Source organism: Mustela lutreola, chromosome 18 (assembly GCF_030435805.1).
Source record: "Mustela lutreola isolate mMusLut2 chromosome 18, mMusLut2.pri, whole genome shotgun sequence".
Lineage (NCBI taxonomy): Eukaryota > Metazoa > Chordata > Mammalia > Carnivora > Mustelidae > Mustela > Mustela lutreola.
The window spans coordinates 39,530,872-39,551,989 of record NC_081307.1 but is presented as its reverse complement, the minus strand read 5'-3'; the positions used below and the strand labels follow the sequence as shown (position 1 = coordinate 39,551,989).

The following is a 21,118-nucleotide window of genomic DNA, read 5'->3' as shown; positions in this document are numbered from 1 at the left end:
TAAATCTCAGAAACGAATCTGCATGTGTATACACACACACTCCACACCTACAATCCAGAAAACACACTTCTGTGTCACTCCAAGTTTTAAAAATTACACTGTGCATGAATTGCACAGCAGGATATAAACAATTACATGCGGTGACTCCTGCCTCTCTCTTGAAATGTTTTTAAAAGATACCTTTGAAAGCATTTCCCAAAAAATGCTCTAAAATAAGTGGAAAACATCCATATACTTGAGACATCTGTTTCAAGGCTCTACAAACACACAGAGCGAGCACATGATTATTCTGGGGGATAATACAATGACTATTACATCAAGGAACTGTAGCATATTCCTTATGAAAAGTAAAGTTCCTTTATGAAAAGTAAAGTAATCATATTCCTTATGAAAAGTATCATATCCCTTATGAAAAGTAAAGTAATCAAAGGACAGGCTGTAATTAGACCCTGTATTTATAAGATCAAGGATTCATAAGACTCAGCCCACAGAACAGAGCTACAATTCTAGGCAGGCTCTAAGGAAAACATTGAAAAAATGACTTCGGCCGTCTGCTTTACAATTTAAGGGGAACGGAAAGTAGCACTGTGCACAGTAGCCCCGGTCACCTTATGCCACCGCCGCAGAAAGAACTCAATCTTGAAGGACTGTGGCAACTTCTGCAATAGGTAATGTGTGTAAAGTAGATTTTCATGTGCCCATGTGGGCATGGAGTAGTACCGTTAATAATTTTTTATTAAAGCAAGGAAGGTGTACAGTGCCCAACATTTAGGACAAAGTATGAAAAGGGGACAAGCTATATTATTATTTTCAAATGGCATAAAGAATGTGATATAAATCATTTGCATCATGGACAATCTTTTTCTTTTAATGTGTTCGATGAGAAATCACATTTGTTTTCTAGTATTTCCAATCTATTGGCTTCTGAACAGATTTCGTCAAGGAATACTAGAAATGGTCAACATTTTAGCGGGGTTGGCAATGCGTATCTTTTTTATGTTCTCTTCCCCTCTGTCTGCTTCTCCCTCTGCTCTCTCCTCTTCTGTTCCACGGTGTCCCCTGCACCTCCTCTCCACCCACCTGCCCGCAGGTTCTCCTCCACCCTGGAACCCCTGAGTCAGGGCTGCACCTGCCGTGGCCTGCCTGGGCTGGGTCAGACACCCACTGCCACCTTCATGCCACCCCTGAGAGGACGTGACAGAAACCCAGAATTCTGCCTGCAGCACAGGCGTCCCGAAGCCCCGGCTGGACGGTGAACATGGGAGCCTGCATTCTGCCAGGATTCCCGGCTGACGGCTAATGTACAGCCACCTCGGAGAAAAACCTCCCTTCAGCACGCTTTCTAAACAAGCATGACCGCCTGAGCCGGCGCCGGGTCCCCATTCCTCAACCGCCGCAGCAACACGGAGCGTCCCAGCCCGTCTCCGGCATCTGTCCCGTTTCCAAGCCGGCAGGTAATGGCTACGCGCAAGGCCGGCCGGCAGGTGCCGGGTCTTAGATTCCAGGCATTTCCAGACTCATTTCTTGACAAAAATGCCATATCCTGTTTTTGCCCATTTCCTTGTTTCTCCCCAAATACAGAATAACTGACAAATCAATCACGGTGACACCAAGTCAAGCTTCAGGGTGGTGTTCCCGGGTAATATTTTCCTCATATACTTTCTATATTTCCCTACAGAGGAATTCATAAGAATGCTGGGGGCCTTCTGAAAGGACCATTAGGACTTCCTAATGTAAAAGTCAGCCTGGGGCTTTCGACCTGTGTCCCTTCCAAGAGTGTGGGACACTTGGATGCTATGAGGACCTTACCCAACCCAGCCACCAGCGATGGCTCTGCGGTCTTCTGGGACTACAGAGCTAGTTTCCTGTTCTTCCTGTCAAGGATGAGGGGAGGGATCCTAGACCCCAAGGGATCAGAAATGTCCGACAGCCACACAATTATCACTCCACTAGACCCCAAGGGATCAGAAATGTCCGACAGCCACACAATTATCACTCCACCGCAAAGGCACCAGCTTGCGATTACTTTCATCGTCTTTTACTGACACCCAGAACAAAAAAAGACAATGAGGACTGTGGCCTGAGAGCCCACCCCAGGCTCTGGACACACGCCTGGCTAGGGCCCAGGTCTACTGTCACACACGGGGGAAATGGAAAGAATCCTGAAATGTCACACAGTCATTGGTGTACATTGTAACAATTACTGTTCCAATTATCTGTATAAGATATTCTGTTAGTAAGGATGAGAAGCTGAGTAACATCGTGTGAGCTGACTTCCTTTCATTCTTCAAATCCAGGAAGAATGAGGAGGAACAAACCATTTGTTTAAACCAGTTTGGTGAGCAAATGTCATCAGCTTCCATGACCTGCCTGTAGGCTTACGACACATTTTTTTAAAAAATTCTGGAAAAAACAAGCAAACTAATCTATGGCTATGCAATGAGGGAGAGGAAAGAGAAGAATGTTCTAGGGTTTCTCAGGGCTAGAAAATATTTGTTATCTTAGGGTTCAACCACCTGGGTCTTCAAAGGCCAAGGAGCTCCAGACTTAAGAACTGGGCTGTGCCGGAGGGAATAAGTATTTTGGTCATTGGTGTGTAGAAGCTTTGCAGATCCGGATGGTTTTAACGTGCACACATCTCTACTCCAAAGAAAAGTAATGACGTGAAGGGACATTAGAAAGGAATGAAATATGAAAGTCTCTGGTTCTTAAACTGTATCCTGAGTCTAAAAAATATGTTACTTTGAAATAAAAGTTGCATGTATTTGAAGTGAACCTAATTGAATTAAATTTGAAATTGATCACTATACCAAGAACAGTCAATCTTCTTGCTATCCAAACAAGTGTAATGTGACTTTGTTCATCAAGAAGTACACACAGACTTCTACACGTGTATATGCATGTACGTGTGCGTGTAACCCCATACATGAGCAAGTGAATCAGAGAGATGTACATCGCAGGCCATGGATCTGAGCTTCTGCAGAGGCCGGCACGAGTAGCAAGGGGGCGATGACTGGACAGGAAGGCAAGAAGAAAAGTATGATTAAACATCTAACATGCTAGATATTACCTCGTTCCTCAGCATTTGTGAAACTGTGTGTGTGTGTATACATATACATATGTGTTTGTATATATATATATATATATATATATATATTTTAAATAACACTGAAACTTCATTTTGCTTGTTTTGGAATAAGACTGTGAAAAAGAACAACCATAAAAACCTTGAAAAATAGGTTTTTATTCCCTTAGATCCAGTGTTAGCATGCATGCACCCTTCTTTTTCACTTTACTCTGAAAATGAAGCATTTTCAGAGGGCATAGTGTTTGTTTTCATTTTTTTAAAGATATGATTAACTTATTCATTTGATTGATAGCAAGCAAGAGCATGGGGCAGGAGCAGGCAGAGGGAGAAGAAGAAGCAGACTCCCCACTGATCAGGGAGTCCAATGCGGGGCTCAATCCCAGAACCCTGAGATCATGACCTGAACCAAGGCAGACACTTCTCCAATGCAGCCACCCAAGCGCCTTGGGTTTGTTTGTTTTAATCGGCTGGTGTAAAACACGCATTCCCATTGTGAACACCCTCAGCTGTATTCCAATGGTGTATCTTCTGACATATTACTATAAAATACCCAAAAGACTCCACCCCCAAACTACTAGTACCCATACAGTGATTCAGTAACGTGGCAGGATAAAAAATCAATGCACATAAATCAGTGGCTTTCTTATACACTAACAATGAAAATACAGAAAGGGAAATTAGAGAATCAATTCCACTAACTATAGCACCAAGAAGCATAAGATGCCTGGGAAGAATCCTAACCAAAGAGGTAAAGGATCTGTACTTGAGGAACTACAGAACACTCATGAAAGAAATTGAAGAAGACAGAAAAAGATGGAAGAGCATTACATGCTCGTGGATCGGAAGAACAAACATTGTTAAAATGTCTGTACTGCCTAGAGAAATCTATACCTTCAATGCTATCCCAATCAAATTAACAATGGAATTTTTCAAAGTGCTGGAACAAACAATCCTAAAATGTGTATGGAACCAGAAAAGATCCCAAATCACCAAAGAAATGTTGAAAAAGAAAAACAAAGCTGGGGCATCATGTTGTGTGATTTCAAGCTATATTACAAAGCTGTGATCACCAAGACAGCATGGTACTGGCACAAAACAGACACATTAACCAGTGAAACAGAATAGAGACCCCAGAGATGGACCTTCAACTTTATGGTCAAATAATCTTTGACAGAGCAGGAAAGAATATCCAGTGGAAAAAAGACTGTCTTTTCTATCAATGGTGCTGGGAAAATTGGACAGCTATGTGTAGAAGAATGAAACTCGACCATTCTCTTACACCATACACAAAGATACTCAAATTGGATAAAAGACCTCAACGTGATGCAGGAGTCTATCAAAATCCTAGAGGGGAACATAGGCAGTAACCTTTTCAACCTCCACCACAGCAACTTCTTTCAAAACAAGTCTCCAAAAGCAAGGGAAACAAAAGTGAAAATGTACTTCTGGAAATTTACCAAGATAAAAAGCTTCTACATAGCAAAGGAAACAACAACAAAACAGGGAGACAAACCACAGAATGGGAGAAGATATTTGTAAATGACATTACAGATAAAGGGCTGGTCTGTAAAGAAGTTCTCAAACTTAACACCCAAAAACCAAATAATCTAGTCAAAAAATGGGCAGACAACATGAACAGACATTTCTCCAAAGAAGACATACAAATGGCCAACAGATACATGAAAAAATGTTCACCATCATTAGCCATCAGGGAAATTCCGATGAAAGCCACATTGAAATACCTCCTTACACCAGTTAGAATGGCAAAAATTGACAAGGCAAGAAACAAGTGTTGGAGAGGATGTGGAGAAAGGGGAACCCTCCTACACTGTTGGTGGGAATGCAAGTTGGTGCAGCCACTTTGGAAAACAGTGTGGAGATTCCCCTAAAAGTTAAAAAATAGAGCTACCCTATGACCCAGCAATTGCACTACTGGGTATTTACCCCAAAGATACAGATGTAGTGAATAGAAGGGCCATCTGTACCCCAATGTTCATAGTAGCAATGCCCACAGTCACCAAACTGTGAAAAGAGTTGAGATGCCCTTTAACAGACAAATGGATAAAGAAGATGTGGTCCATATACACAAGGGAATATTACACAGCCATCAGAAAGGATAAATACTCAAAATTTGCATCAACATGGATGGAATTCGAGGAGATTATGCTGAGTGAAATAAGTCAAACAGAAAAAGACAATTATCTTATAGTTTCCCTTATTTGTGGAACATAAGGAATAGCATGGAGGACATTAGAAGAAAGAAGGGGAAAATGAAGGTGGATAAATCAGAGTGAGGGATGAACTATGAGAGACTATGGCCTTCTGGGAAACAAACTGAGGATTTTAGAGGGGAGTGGGTGGGGGATAGGTTGGCCCAGTAATGGATATTAAGGGGGGCACAGATTACATGGAGCACTGGGTGTTATACACAAACAATGAATCATGGAATGCTGCGTCGAAAACTAATGAGGTACTGTGTGGTGACTAACATCATAAAAAAATTATAAAATCATAAAATATAATGACCTGATCTTCTAATTTCAGAAGCTAATGTTAAGACAAATTTGTATTTATGGAAACAGAAACGTAAGCATTTCACATTGGGCAGGATACCCTTCACAGTCATATTTTCGCAATCATTTTAATAGTTTCTAATAATCATTTTAACTCCTGCTCACACATTTTCAAAGCAATAGTCACATGTCATTTCATGAGGTCCAGCTGCATTTTAATTTCTCTGCTGTCTGTATTCCACGTCCCTCTCCCCAGGGACACATGCTCATGTGAAGAAACCAACAGATAAGAATCACGTTGGCCCTCACCATATTTTCCCAGCAAAGAATTCCCCTATGCTATTGTTCAGGAGATACAATTGTAGCGATAGCCTCTCTGGCCAGGAGCTCTATTTCTCATGGTAGAAGTTTATCATAAGATCTTGTAGTGAATGAACACACTATTTAATTATTTAATTTTATAATAAACATACATTTTTTGGAGTTTTAAAGTAAAAACCCACAAGCTGCTCTCTTATTAATAAGAAAAAGTGATTATGATGATGCAGTGCTGACAGAGGCAGTGATGGTCAGGTGCATGCCCGGGATGCAGACGTGCGTCTGGAACGCAGACCAGTGATGGCCAGCGTGCCCTTCTGACTTACTCTCGTAGTGAATGAGGAAGCCCACGCTGGAGCGGCTGTTGTCAGTGGTGAACAGCAGGTACATGAAGTGCCCCGTGCTGATCAGGAACTGGGGAGCTTGTGTGCCATGGTACTCTCCGATCAGCGGGGACGAGTTGGCGGGCCCATCTCGGACCTCCAGAGTGTCATAGTTGACTTCCGTCTGAAATCTGTGAAGATTTGTATCCAGTCAGAAAAGTAAAGCTGCATTAACTTATAGACATTCCCCAAATATCTTCATTCATTAATTACAAACTGAGGTGTATCACTATAAATAAAAGATTTACAGTTTTACAAACTTAAAAAACACCTGTGCACAAATGATACTAAAGCATCAGTTTTTCCAGAAGAAAAGGTATACCCTAAACCACCCCAGTATTGAATACTCAGTCATGCAACATCCCAAACTCAAAAAACTGCAGTCTTTAGCTCTAAAATAAAAATACGGTGAACCAGGTTAGTGTTTAGAGAGATGAAGTAAAGAAGGAAAAAAGGAAGGAAGGAAGGAAATAAGGAAGAAAGGAAAGGAAAGGAGGGACTTACATTAAAAAACACCGATTAGTGAACAATCATTACACATTTTCAAAATCTGTTTCACGATCCCCTGTTTGGCTTGATCACACATATCCTGAAATGCGCACATGAAGAAATATAATCTCCTAAAGGAGGAGAGTAATTCAAAATACATGGCAATACTTTAAATACTTTTCAGGGAAAAAAAAATCCTGTGTCTTTTTAAGCTGCATTAACTCTTTCTGGTCCCTGGAAGAAGAATCAGCACATTCCTGCTTCAGAAAAGAAATGCTGCTTCAGTGATCAGAACAGCTTCCAGAAAGTGGAACTGAGATAATTGTCTAAATGGGCCCAGCTCGTCCTCCAAGAGCTAACCCGGTTTCCGAGGGTCCGGCTGCGCTCTCAGGGAACAGCCTATGCCCAGGGAGCGCCTGATTCACTAGGTGACTTTCAGACTAAGACTTCTGTGGAAGCCTGGGTCGTCATCCCCCACCCTCTTCATCCAACAATGCTGATGGAGAGGAAGAGCGCGGGCACACACAGGCTCCCCAGCCACACAGCTTGTAACCACAAGACAGGTGCACAAAGCGTCGGGCTCTGCCCTGGTTCTCACTGGATTGCGTAGACTCCTCTGAGAGCAAATGCATGACGATGCCATATTCTTGCAACGAACTTGGGATGACCCTGGGGCCCGGATCTTCCACAGAGAACTGGAAACACCGGTCACTTCCCCTGACCACGGGTTCAGCTTTGGGGGTCCAATGGGGCAGGTTTTCTTCTTTTACCTTTGTAAAATGTCCTCTACAGACCCTGTGGTTTCTCAGTGATCTGAGCTTAGATTTTTTTTTAATTTATTTTTTATTTTCAGCATAACAGTATTCATTATTTTTGCACCACACCCAGTGCTCCATGCAATTCGTGCCCTCTCTAATACCCACCACCTGGTACCCTGATCTCCCAACCCCCACCCCTTCAAAACCTCAGATTGTATTTCAGAGTCCATAGTCTCTCATGGTTCACCTCCCCTTCCAATTTCCCCCAACTCCCTTCTGCTCTCCATCTCCCCTTGTCCTCCATGCTACTTGTTATGCTCCGCAAATAAGTGAAACCATATGATAACTGACTTTCTCTGCTTGACTGATTTCACTCAGCATAATCTCTTCCAGTCCCGTCCATGTTGCTACAAAAGTTGAGTATTCGTCCTTTCTGATGGAGGCATCATACTCCATAGTGTATATGGACCACATCTTCCTTATCCATTTGTCCGTTGAAGGGCATCTTGGTTCTTTCCACAGTTTGGCGACTGTGGTCATTGCTGCTATAAACATTGGGATACAGATGGCCCTTCTTTTCACTCCATCTGGATCTTTGGGGTCAATACCCAGTAGTGCAATGGCAGGGTCATAGGGAAGTTCTATTTTTAATTTCTTGAGGAATCTCCACACTGTTCTCCAAAGAGGCTGCACCAACTTGCATTCCCACCAACAGTGGAAGAGGGTCCCCCTTTCTCCACATCCCCTCCAACACATGTTGTTTCCTGTCTTGCTCATTTTGGCCATTCTAACTGGTGTAAGGTGATATCTCAATGTAGTTTTAATTTGAATCTCCCTGATGGCTAGTGATGATGAACATTTTTTCATGTGTCTGATAGCCATTTGTATGTCTTCATTGGAGAAGTGTCTGTCCATATCTTCTGCCCATTTTTTGATATGATTGTCTGTTTTGTGTGTGTTGAATTTGAGGAGTTCATTATAGATCCCGGATATCAACCTTTTGTCTGTACTGTCATTTGCAAATATCTTCTCCCATTCCGTGGGCTGCCTCTTTGTTTTCTTGACTGTTTCCTTTGCTGAGCTTAGATTTAAGAGGTCTTGGTAAGCATGAAATAAATCTCAGTTGAAAAATCTGTGCTACAGTTTTCACATCTTCTTTCTGAAGCAACAGTAAGGACTCAGAAAGTGCCCCTCGCAACAGCGGGAAGATTCCCAGGGGAGCCTGGGAGAGGGCGCTCCAAGCGTTTCCCACTATTCGGCAACTAGATGCACTTTGTACAACAATAACAACAGTAGGGTCTCTTATAGTTATATTTACAAACACATGCTTTATTAGGATGTCAGCCCTCTGCTGGAGACAGAAATCTTTAGAGTAGTGTAACAATCACAAATGCCTAAAAATGTCAGAAATACAGGCTCTTACAGATGGAATTCAGCAAAGTATCACAGTTCCCTAATCCCTAAAGCTAGAGAAAAATTGTATGTTTCTGTTCAGAAGTGTGAACAGAAAACAGTGTGCTCAACACTTGTACCAAACCAGGATGTAAAGTCACAAGTTTTACTAATTATTTACGCTTGATGTGATGCCAGGAATCAGGAAGGGCTTTGCTCTTCCCCCTCTCAATACCAGAAAGTTATGAAAATTAATAAGGAACCCAATGTAATCTACTGGATATTACAGAGTTAATTTTTTCCTCAATGATTAAGTTTATATGCAAGGATCCATTCTCCAGTGTAATGGATACACAAGCCACAATTTTAATTTTCTTCTGGGAGATTATCCTACTGGAGATCATTATGTTACCAGACGTAATAAAATGAACAATAACTTCAAATACAAATAGTGCTAAATGATAATGTGACTCCCACTAAAAATCTTCCTGTATATATTATTATTAATAGAAAATTAGTGGAAAACAAACAAAACAATATAATAGTGTTAATCTGCCTTGAGACATTATAATATCCTGAATATTAAAACCCAAACTCTTTTAGTCAAGAAGAAGTTCATTGTTAGAGGAAGCTTAAAATTGTTCAGAGATTAAACTTAAAACGCTAAACAAATATGTTTCCTTCTATTTTAAAGCAGGTATCTTTCTGAAAACACTTCTGGCTGTTAATCATCAAGGTGATTTTATTGCAGAGACAAATGGAAACACATTTTATTATGGAGAATTCAAATTGCATGATTATTTTTAATAGTATTGAATTCATGGGGCACCTGGGTGCTCAGTTGGTTAAGCTCAGGTCATGATCCTGGGGTCTGGGATCGAGACTCGCATCAGGCTCCCTGCTCAGTGGGAAGCCTGCTTTTCAGTCTCTCAGTCCCCCTGCTTGTGCTCTCTCACTGTCTCTCAGATAAACAAATGAAATCTTTAAAAAAATGATTATCGAATGCATTATCAAATAGCCAAGCCACACCACTCCAGGGATAGAACCACTCACAGGTCACTAATCTGTCACTCACAGGTGTGGGTTCTGCAACTGAAACATCACTAGAGCAAGAAAACATTTTCCTGGGCTCTTCCAAAAGGCACCTCAGGGACACCATAGGCTTCCATTTGCAATCAGAGTGTATTTTAGCCACAGGTCCAAAACCCAGAGCTGGACACGAAGGCCAGTATTTGCGAGCTCTGAGGAATAATGATTAGGGACTGCCAGTCTCTGACCCAGCCTTTGGAGAGGACTTAGCTGCAGCCGTAGAGGGTAAAGTTCAAGAAGAATGAAACATTATCAACCAAAGGCCTGTTTCTTCTGAAGTGAACTCCTTTGGGAAAGCCAACCAGGAATCATCCTATTTCTAATCCTCACGATCCACTTAAGTAAACACATTGGACAGGCATGGGTCTTCAGGTCCAAGTTAAGAAAGGGAACATCTTTTTCTTACCTATCAAAAGTTATTTTGATGGAATGTCCTGGTTTTGCTTCAATGATCCATTCACAATTTAAAGAATCTTTATAGTACCCTGGCCATCCTGGAGGCAAAATGAGTCCGCTGGAAGCTGTCAGGTGTCCACCACATGGCGCTGAAAGAGAGTGCAGGTGTCAGCAGGTCCCACCGAGTGCACGGGGACGCCCCCGGCAGTGCCCATGACCGCAGGAATGCGCTTGTCCTCACGGACTTCACGTTTTCAAGTATTCACGCTAAACGTGCTCTCAAGTAAACAGCATTTATTGAAAGCAGAGCACATCTATCCCTCATCCGACATCCATCATCAGCCCACAGCAAAGCTCCTAGGATCCAAAAAGGTCAGGGTGTACGTGCGAGATGAATGACCCCCATAAACTGTCACATCCAACTGTCACAACGGATTCGTGAGAGCACAGCCCTGATATCCATACTGCATATGTGTGTGTGATTCCACAAACATCTACTGATGAGCAAATTAAATTGCTTCACATCTGAATGGAAATACCCTGCGGGGTGTGTGTGTGTGTGTGTGCATGGGCAGACACATTTCAGTGATGTGTGTTCTGCTTATGCACTCTGCATGGTGTCTGTTTTATTAACATGATTTGCCACCTACATGAAAGTAAATCATTAGGGAATGTTACAGAACAAAACAAAATTTCCTAATTCAATAGACAGAATTAACCTGCATCAGTCCATTTGAATAATCCATGATTATGAAGAAGAAAAGAAGTTTCAAGAAGGTATGTGCTTGGTGCTCAGGTAAATGGGTTTTGCATTTCTGTATAAGCTATATAATTTTTAAGTACTGACATATATTTCACATGTTTTTGCCCAGCCACATATTTTTTCAGATTTTCCTTCTCAAAGTTCTTTGCCATCTTTGTAATCAAATTTGTAAATCCATTGATAAGAAATAAAACATACAAATGTCCCGAGTTAAAAAAAAATCATTTTTGAAAAAAATTATGCCTTTTATGGAGATATACCCATAATGTGTTAAAATGCTGAGAAACTGTACACGATTTCAAGCAGGTTTTGTTGCTGAAGAAAAACATCTGACAGAGAAATCTATAAAGGTAATCATAGTGGCTTCATTTATAATGGAATAATAAAAGAAAAAAGTAAAAATGTATGCAGAGTTTATGACTACATATTAGAAGGGCACTAATACATTTGAAATAATGTTCCGAGATTTTATTACTATGAGTAACTTTTGCAATTAGAACATTACATTATGCAAAGCAGGATACAAAATTATAATAAAGCATATTCTAAATTTTATTTTAAAAATTGTTCCAAGTAAAGGGGAGGTAGAATTTCAAAAATACGTTAATGGAGGAGAACACAAATGCCCACTGTGCAGATCATGCTTTTCTTGATCCAGTTTCTTTTCTAAATCAGGTGGGCATTATGTCTATAGTTAGATATAACAGGAAATCAGAGTCATTTTTATGACCTTGAGTTCTTGAAGAAAACATTCATTACTTTAGCAATCATAATCTTAAAACAACCAATTTTTAATAATTGATTTTAGGAATTTTATTTATTTATTATTTATTCCCATTTTATAATTATTTGTATAATCATTGTAACAGTTATTCATATTTTAGCCTTCATTCCTACATTTCTGACATGCTGTAGCAAATGTTTTTTAGAATATGACATAAGCAAAATTAAACAATCTTACTTGTTTCATGTTTTACTATTCAGTGATACTATGTAAGAAAGGCCTATAGCAAATATAGATTTTTTTTTGTTAAATCTGCTATATGAGACCTTTCTAAATCTGTTTGAATTGCCTTATTTTTGTAAGCCTTACTTCCCATCTAAATACAAACTTGTATATTTCCTTCATTTCAGTAAAGGTTTTTAAAAATTTTGAGTTGTTAGATTTCTTGAAATGTGCCAGCATTGTCACACATCACTATTATTTACTAATATCTTGTCTTTTACATATCACTTTGTAATTTCGTGTGTGTTAGAATTTGTATCACTTTATCCTGATGAAATAGATGTTTTAATTGTTATATTCTCAGTCAACAGAATTAAACAAAAAAGTATGAAGTGATGAAGTCAGGTTTGCCGTATCAGCCAGCTTAGATTACATCGTGGTGTAGGAACAACTCCACAACCGTACTAGCTGTGATGAGACAGTCATTCCTCACACAGGCTACGTATCCAAGGGCTCCTTCCTTTTTCTTGGATACGTAGCCTGTGTGAGAAATGACTCTCTCTCATCACACAGAGAGGAATCTTTTGTAAGATTTTATTTTTAAGTACTCTCTCCACCCAACGTGGGGCTTAACCCACGGCCCCAAGATCCAGAGTCTCACACTCCACACACTGAGGCAGCCAGGTGCCCCTAGGGGCTCCTTTCTTGAGCTAGTCTTGTAGGAGACAATCAAACGTAGGTTCGTAAGTTGAATATATCACTTCCACTCATTCCTAACTGAAACAGTTTCCTCAAAGCCAAGGGGGCCAAGAAATGCCATCCTGCTTGGAGAAGACTCAGAAGACCCAGTGGACAGCACCAGTGATGCTCAAATTCCCCAGGGAAAGGAAGTGAGCCAGGTCTATAGGACACAAACTCCTTGATTCATTGAGTATTTGCACGGATGAACTACTTGATATTGTATTTCTAAAATAAGCTCATCTTGATTACATATATTTTTTCTATAGCTTTATGTTTTAATGTAATTATCTGGCTCAGGCATATTACACTTAACACTGCCTTTGTAAAATGGTACACGGGAGTTAGGCCGTTTTTGCGCTAGCTATGATAGTGTTCTCAATGCTCAACTTCTCCAGACTTGGAAGAGAGAGAACTTCCTTGCACACCTCCCTTGCTTGTGTCTTTCTCTGCGTCCAAACTTTAAACTCTTTTCAAATCTCTTCTCAGGCTTTCTGTTTATTTACACTTTGCACTTCCATTTGAGTCACTGTGAATAATTTACATTTTGCTAGGAAATCACCAATTTCATTGAACATTGAAATTTGTTGCCATAGAGCTGATGATGCATTCTTGTACACTCATACACACACTCCCAATTAACTTGTGCTTTTAGTGACAATGAGCTGCACTGAAATTTATGGGGAGGCTAGAGGCAGAACAAATAAGTAGAGATAAATCTTTCCTACAGAGGCTAAAAAATTTATACACATGATGTGCCGGTATCCAGTAAATTCTGCCAGAAAAAATAAACATAATTTTTAGAGGAAATGATTTATTGTGAGCCTTTTGCTCTTTATGTAAAGTTATTATTAGTAATAAGAACTTATTATTTTATTATTATGTTGAGTTATTATTTTTGTAACCATGGTTATTTTTCTTCTATTTTGTTGAATACCTATAACTGTCTTTCTTCCTAGTTTTTTTTTTTATCAGAATCAAAGAAGCCTTGTCTATCTTATTGATACCAAAAAAATAATTCACTTACATTATTCTTTCTAATTCTTGATTTTTATTAATATAACATTCTACTTTTTTTCTAACATTATCAAGGAGTTCCTTCACTTTTTGTCTTTCTGTTCGATATTGGGGCATTTGCCTCCTAACATAGGCTTCCTGTCACACGTTATCGTAGCAGAAAGGGCTCCCCCTCACAGGGTTTCTGGGTAGCACATCCCTTCAAGCTTGCAGCTTTACCACACGGCGTCTCCCAAGTATTTGTCTGTGGTTCTCTTCGTATCATACGTTTACACTGTACCTGCATATGCACGTGGCCTCGACCTTATGATCAATTAAAGAATTGATGGTAACAAGTAATACTTGAAAAAAAAATAAGGAATATGTATATACTCTAAGATACTTCCTTCTGTGTCTCTTCAATTAAATGTGCTGGTGCTACTAAATCTTTCCTTTCCCATTTGATTTTTTCCAACTAGATGCACATAATTCTGTAAGTAGCATTTCTGTTTCTCTTCACCAAAGACATCACTTGGGGTATCTAATTACTTGCACTATCAGATTATCTGTGTGTACTTTCTGAGACTCATCAGGGCACTATAATTGGGTTTTTCAGTACAAGTAAATTATTCAAAAACAACAACAACAACAACAACAAAAAACCTCTTTCACCATTTACTAGTCCTCTGTGTTAACTGTTTTCTGTGTTAACCCATAGCTGAGTTTTGACTGAACTTCTCTGAAGGTCTTTTCCAAATTTGAGAGGATGGCTCATTCACATTTAATAGGATACTTTCTCCTGGCATCTGACTTTATTAGAAACATCATCTGCCACTTCTGGGAGCCCTTCCTTTCCCCTGACCATGCAGAGGGACATACTTGCCCTGAGCCTGTAACACAGCCGCACAAGCATTTTACAGGGAAGCACACCCAGGATGCGGAGAATCATGGCCAGGAGAGAGCAGAGACTAGAAAGTACTGTCATTTGTTTCCCCATATGGTATGCTTGAGCAGCACCAGCAAATATGCACGCACACACGCTGTCATTACTATCATTGGAGCACCAAGGAGTGTATGTTTACTTATATGTAAAGGATAATGACCCCCTGTTTATTAACACCAGATACAATGTAACATCTAAAAGCCGTACATATAAAATATGTGATAGAGACAGATAGGGATGGAAGAGCTTCCCTTGAGCTCTTTCCCTTCAATTTGTCAAGTTCCTAGCCCCTAGTGATGTTCACCGCCCACCAATCTAAGCCCTTCCTGAAAGTGTGAAAGTGAGAATATCTTTATGGAGATTTAACATAGTCCTGACCCTTAGACGATGGACGCTAACTTTGATAGTTGGACTGAAGGGTAAGGGCGTGAGGCAGGAGCCCCTCCCACTGCACGGCTCCTCAGGTGGCCAGGGAGTGCATCAGATAGATCAGGTTCTGCCTAGACCGCCCCCTGGCAATGGTAGGTCGGTCACTCTAGAGAGGAAACAACCTCAACTCCAGGTTATATTTGACACATTATTTCTCTTAAATTTACTTATTCTAAAATGAGCACCTACTGGCCAAAGACCATTGAGAAAATAAAAAAATAAACAGTGTGGAAAAAAAATCACCCATCACTGTGACTAACATTTTTGGTGTATATTTTTTTTTCAGGCTTTGAAAAATAATTATTATCATCATGAGATACTTAAATATATGTTTAAAGCGGCTTGTTGGAACACACGTGGTCATATCACCTGGTTTTTCACATGATAATCTATGATGATCATCTTTGATGTTACAATATTTGTTTGAGGTTTGTGATGATTTATCTAGCTCATTCTTTGTTGTTTAAAATTAAATTGTTTGCATCTTTGGTTTTTGTGTTTAATACTGCAGAAAGCATTCTTGAGGGAAAAAAATATTATCTTTTCAGAGTTGTTTGAATATGTCCTTACAACCAGAAATACGATTTATAGCTAAAAAAGTAAGAAACAATTTAAAACCCTTAATACGAATTTACACTATGATGCCATAATTTTATACCTTCAACAGCTTGTCCAGAAAATGTCAGTTATTCCTCAACCTTACCAATTATACATCTTATTAAGGTGTTCAAATATTTGCCCATCTGATAGACAAAAATGGTACTTTAGCTTTGCATTAAAATTAGTAATTTTTGCCCATTTGAAAAGACCACAGACTATATGTTGTAACTGTGTGACATTCCAGGAAAGGCAAAGTGACAGAGGTAGGGAAGAAATCGGTGGGGGGTAGGGGCTGGGTGCTGTGCGAGAGTGAACGGGTTGAGCGCAGGACGTTAGGGCAGTGAGACTGCTCTGTGTGATGCTCTAATGACGGATGCATGTCGTCATACGTTTGTCCAAACCCACAGACTGTACAACACCAAGAGTGGCCTAAAATGGAACTATGGACTCTGAGTGATAGTGACATGTCCCCGTGGGTTCGTCACGTGTAACTAATGAAACCGTCTGGTGGGGCTGTTGCTCGTGGGGGAGACTGTGCTTCTGTGGGGGCAGGGGACATAAGGAAATCTCTATACCTTCCATTGAAATTTGCTGTGAACCAAAAATTACTCGTAAAAAAAGTCTATTTAAAAATGTGTTTCTTGGGACGCCTGGGTGGCTCAGTTGGTTAAGCAGCTGCCTTCGGCTCAGGTCATGATCCCAGCGTCCTGGGATCGAGTCCTACATCAGGCTCCTTGCTCCACAGGGAGCCTGCTTCTCCCTCTGACTCTGCCTTCCACTCTGTCTGCCTGTGCTCGCTCTCGCTCGCTCTCTCTCTGACAAATAAATAAATAAAATCTTTTAAAAAAAAAAAAAAAAAAAAAAAAAAAAAAAAAAAAAAAAAAAAAAAAAAAAAAAATGTGTTTCTTGGTATTATTGGAGGTAAGTTTTTTATAAAGCTTTTCTTAGCTCGGCATGTATGGGACATTTTGATAGGGTGTGAATATATATTCTAAGTCACTAATTTTCATATGAGCAAACATTAGAGGTGATATGCTCCTTATTCTGCACGCACCCCCTGGCTTTTTTACACAGTTAACCAGAGTAGAAATGTCAAGAAGAAAATTAATTAGGCAGTATTTACATCAGGTACCTTAAGGGCAATAAAACAGCATAGCTACTAAAAACTGTGCCATTGTTAGAGGCTGAATTATGTCTTTCCAAAATGTGCATTTTGGATTTTTCATTCCAGCACCTAAAGATGTGACCTTGTTTGGACGGAGGGTCTTTTTAGATGGGGTTAAGGTGAGTTATTAGCATGGTTCTGATCTCATGCGACTGGTGCCTTTACAAAGAGGGGACATCTGGAAACAGAGGTGCGTTCACACGGAGAAAGCTGAGATGATGCTCTGGCAGCCGTGCCACTCCAGAGACATGAACAAACCCCCAGAAGCTGGTGGAGAACCAGAACAGATCCTCCCTCGCAGCTCAGTGGGCACCAGTCCCGCGAACACCTTGCTCTTGGATGTCCAGCCTCCGGGACTGTGAGACACTCAGTTTCTAGTGTTTAAGCCTCCAGTCTGTGTGCTTTGTGACAGCAGCCCTAGGAAACCAGCACGGTCCCTTTGTTCATCAAGTCCGATGCGGACTTGCACAGGGAGATAGTGGCAAATGAGAGGAGCCGCTCACCTTCGCAGCGAGGCACCGTGGAGCTCCAGACGACGTTCCCGTCTTGCAGGATGCAGGTGATGGACTCCGACCCCTGCGTTTTGACAAAGCCGTCGTCACAGTGGAAGGAAACTGAGCTCCCCAGCAGAAATCTGTCACCGAAACGCCGTCCGTTTATGGGAATGCCAGGGTCATGGCACTCATTCTGACCAAACGCTAAAAGGAAAAACAAATGAATAGAAATACTTGAACATTAGGTAAGCGTATTCAAAAAAGAAAGAAACAAAACCTACTAAAAAAAGCCATTTATTGTTCTAAAGTTCAGTTCTACATTTATAGACCGATAATCGCATTAAACCAATAAGATACTGATACCTAGTATGACAGAGGGAAAAAGAATAGATGGCACACAGATATGTAAAACTGTCATCTACACGGCATTTCCCAGTTTGAAAGCACTTTTCACATGGATTAAGAAAAAACAGAAATATGGCAGGGGCTGGAAGGGATTTTGATTCAGACACATCTGGGTTAGAACCCTGGCTCGTGTGTTTTTTTCTGCCCTTCGGCAGACATTCTGATGATCTGGTTAGATATTTTAATTTACAGGTGAGGAACGCCGAGCCTGTATCACAGTGTTACTGCAATATTAAATGAAATAATTACTGGCACACCTAAGCACATTGTCTAAGAGAAGTTGGCAACCAGTAAATTGTGATTTATAACTCACCTTTAACATTATTACATTATACTCCCTTAACAATGCACTGAAGTGGATGTTCTTAAATCCAATCTGGTTTGCAAATGAGGACCCTGAGACAAAGAAAAGTGCCCTCTAACCAAAACTCACTAAGTATAGCAAGTGCTGGTGTTCTAATCCATGGCTCCAGACCCCAAACGCCTCAATCCTTTTTACTGCACGATTTCTTTGAATGCAGGATGTGTGGATGGATGGGTGGGTGGAAATAGGTGTAGAAAGTGGGAGGGGGGGGAGGGAGGAAAATGAGAGAAAGGAAAAAGGAACATGAGCGCTAACCCTACTCTAAGGCTGACAGAGACACCAGCCCAAATGGAGTGATGCCCCTAGACTGGTGGGACAACGCTGTCTAATTGTGTTATTCCCATTACCTTACAGAGTGTCAGCCTGGACCCCACAAGCCATTTAAATAAATGGGGCCTAGAAGTGGTGCGGGGGAGGCTTGCTTACTGGTATAAGTGATGTTGAAGCCCCTGCCGGTCGTGGAGTGGTCGGACTGGAACTCCAAGCGGACTATGTGCCCGCTGCTGGCCAGCTGGGAGGGGACCTCGTGACCCGAGAAGGTGCCCAGGACGGTGATATCAGAAATGCCATCATCTTTGATCGCAAGGAAATCAAACTGCGGTTCCACGTCGAAATCGTTAAAGATGAGGTGAATTCTGCTTCCTGGTTCAGAAATGATCAGCCAGACACAGTTCATGTTGTTGCCGTACTCTTCGGGGTAATTGGGCGAGAGAATAACTCCGGACGACGCGGTGAAGTTGAAGAAGCAGGAAACTGTGAAGACACAGACACGTGTTCGTACCACTTTGCACATGGCCAAATAGCCGGCCACGTGGCGCTGACCGACGGCAGCCTCCTCTGAAGGCACCCACACATGCAGAGCTAGGACCGTCCAACCGCTTTTGCATCGGTAATTCTACACCATGATATCCCTTCGCTCCCTAAACTGTAAATAGAATATTTCGTGGCACACACCACAACCAGAGCCCACACGTAATCGAGTATAAGCTTGACTCCAAAATGATCTGAGCCGAGGTCATGGAAACCTAGAGCAAATATTAGAATTTCTAGTTATAACTTTCTGCCTTCAGAAGAGCAAACACTAATATGATAAGTTATGTCTGTGTCTCGAGCAATTTCCAGAAATAATATTGGTTCTGTTTAGTCTTCTTGGATACCTTTTCTCTTTATATTTTATGTTTGCCTTTAAAATGCATTTTTTTCAAGTTATTTATGTATTATTAGTTATCGGGTAACAATAAAAAAAATCAGACCATATACTGGGTGGACAATATAAAAATCTCTTGGAACATTTACCTTTTTAAGAGCATGTACTTAAAATCAGTTTACATACACACACACACACATGCTGAGAGGGCACCTGTTGGATTATTTCTAGGGTGTGGCTTCGCTTTTCTATCCACACAAGTCCCTATTTGTCTTTCAGGTGACATGTTACATTGAGTCACAAAAAATGCTACATTAGTTACATGCTACATTCAGTTACAAAAAAAAACTTTCTTTTAAATCACCATGAAGTACTTTGTTTCTATTTGTTAAAACCCTGTACTTAGGAGGGCACCATAAGCTGAAGTCCCCCACACTCACAACTGGTGTTTCTGAGTTAGACATTATCAAAGCTATCAGGTCCATTGCCAGTGGGTGTCTCAGACCCTCCCACTTCAGAAGCTCTAGAAGGAGGCAAGGCTCCTCTGTGCATGGTCCATTCTTGCTGGCAGAGAGATCTCAGCTACAAGTTATGTAGGAGACGGAGCCACAGCATGGATTAGCTTTACCGGCGAGAGTGAAGCAGGGAAGTTGGTGCACAAGAACACCCACGCTTTGTTTGGTCAATGAAGCACTCCCCAAAGGTTCTGAATGCTTCCCCTTCCGAGGTGCACCTGCCCCTTTCCCTCCCTCTCCCCCTGCCTGGCAGTCGCAGGACAGAAAGAACAGCCCTGGCCAGCACAGTACTCACATACACAGCTGGGCTTGTTGCCAGACCACTGGTTGTTCTGCTGGCATGTGATCACGCGCTCTCCCACCAGCTCGAAGGCCGCCTGGCACTCGAATGTCAGCGTGTCCCCATGGAGGAAGCTGTTGCCAGTCCGCTTCCCGTAGGCGGGAACCCCAGGGTCCCCACAGCCTCCCTTTTCAATTTCTGAAAACGGGAAAGAAAAATGAACTGTGGAAAAAATACACAGTGAACTTTTTTTTAAACAATTGAGAAAGTGAGCAAGTTACTTTTTGCTGGTTTAGACTCAGCTTTTGTTAAAAGTTTCAAAAGGATGTTCATGTCATCCAGTATTTAATTACAAAACCCTGGGGGTGGAAACATGATTTAACTTGAGAAAAAGGTACTGAATTTATTGACTTCTAAGGGAGACAAATGGCCACGCAGATGTGTTGGCAACAGGAATGTCGGGATTTATAGGTACGTGTTCCTGGCCCAGGCACCCCCTACCTGCTGTCCAGGATTTCTGCAATGGAAATGCAAAGACCAAGTGTGTCTGAATCGATCTGTTCTTAGATGTAAAGAATACAAGTAAGATTGTTCATTCACTACTGCGTATTTAAATCAATAAATCCATTTGAATATTCTTCCCCTTAATGTTAAAACCCATTTATGAAACAAAATGGATAAATTAATGGTCTTCAGCCAGGAAGAAACTATGCCAAATCAAGCCCCTTTGCCTTAGAACAGGACGGACACAAATGCACCAAAACCATCCATACATTTCAACATTTGCTCTGTCTTAAATGCTAACCACACAGAACGTATTAAGAAAAATGCTTCTTGTGGATTCATATAAAAAATATGTTTGGAGGGCCAGCTATGTGTCAGACTGTGTCCTACATAATGAGGTTAC

The 21,118-nt window shown here is 41.0% G+C and overlaps 1 protein-coding gene across 2 annotated transcripts in view; it reads right to left on the bottom strand.

Moving 5' to 3' along the window:
- Nucleotides 1-21,118, bottom strand: part of CSMD1 (CUB and Sushi multiple domains 1) — a 1,947,613-nt gene that overhangs the window by 361,146 nt on the left and 1,565,349 nt on the right. For both annotated transcript variants that reach the window (XM_059156007.1, XM_059156008.1), the window contains exons 13-17: nucleotides 20,227-20,409; nucleotides 18,696-19,022; nucleotides 17,510-17,704; nucleotides 10,437-10,575; nucleotides 6,246-6,433 (exon numbers count right to left, since the gene is read on the bottom strand). In XM_059156007.1, coding sequence (XP_059011990.1) covers nucleotides 6,246-6,433; nucleotides 10,437-10,575; nucleotides 17,510-17,704; nucleotides 18,696-19,022; nucleotides 20,227-20,409 — 1,032 coding nt within the window. The remainder of the gene's footprint in view (nucleotides 1-6,245; nucleotides 6,434-10,436; nucleotides 10,576-17,509; nucleotides 17,705-18,695; nucleotides 19,023-20,226; nucleotides 20,410-21,118) is intronic.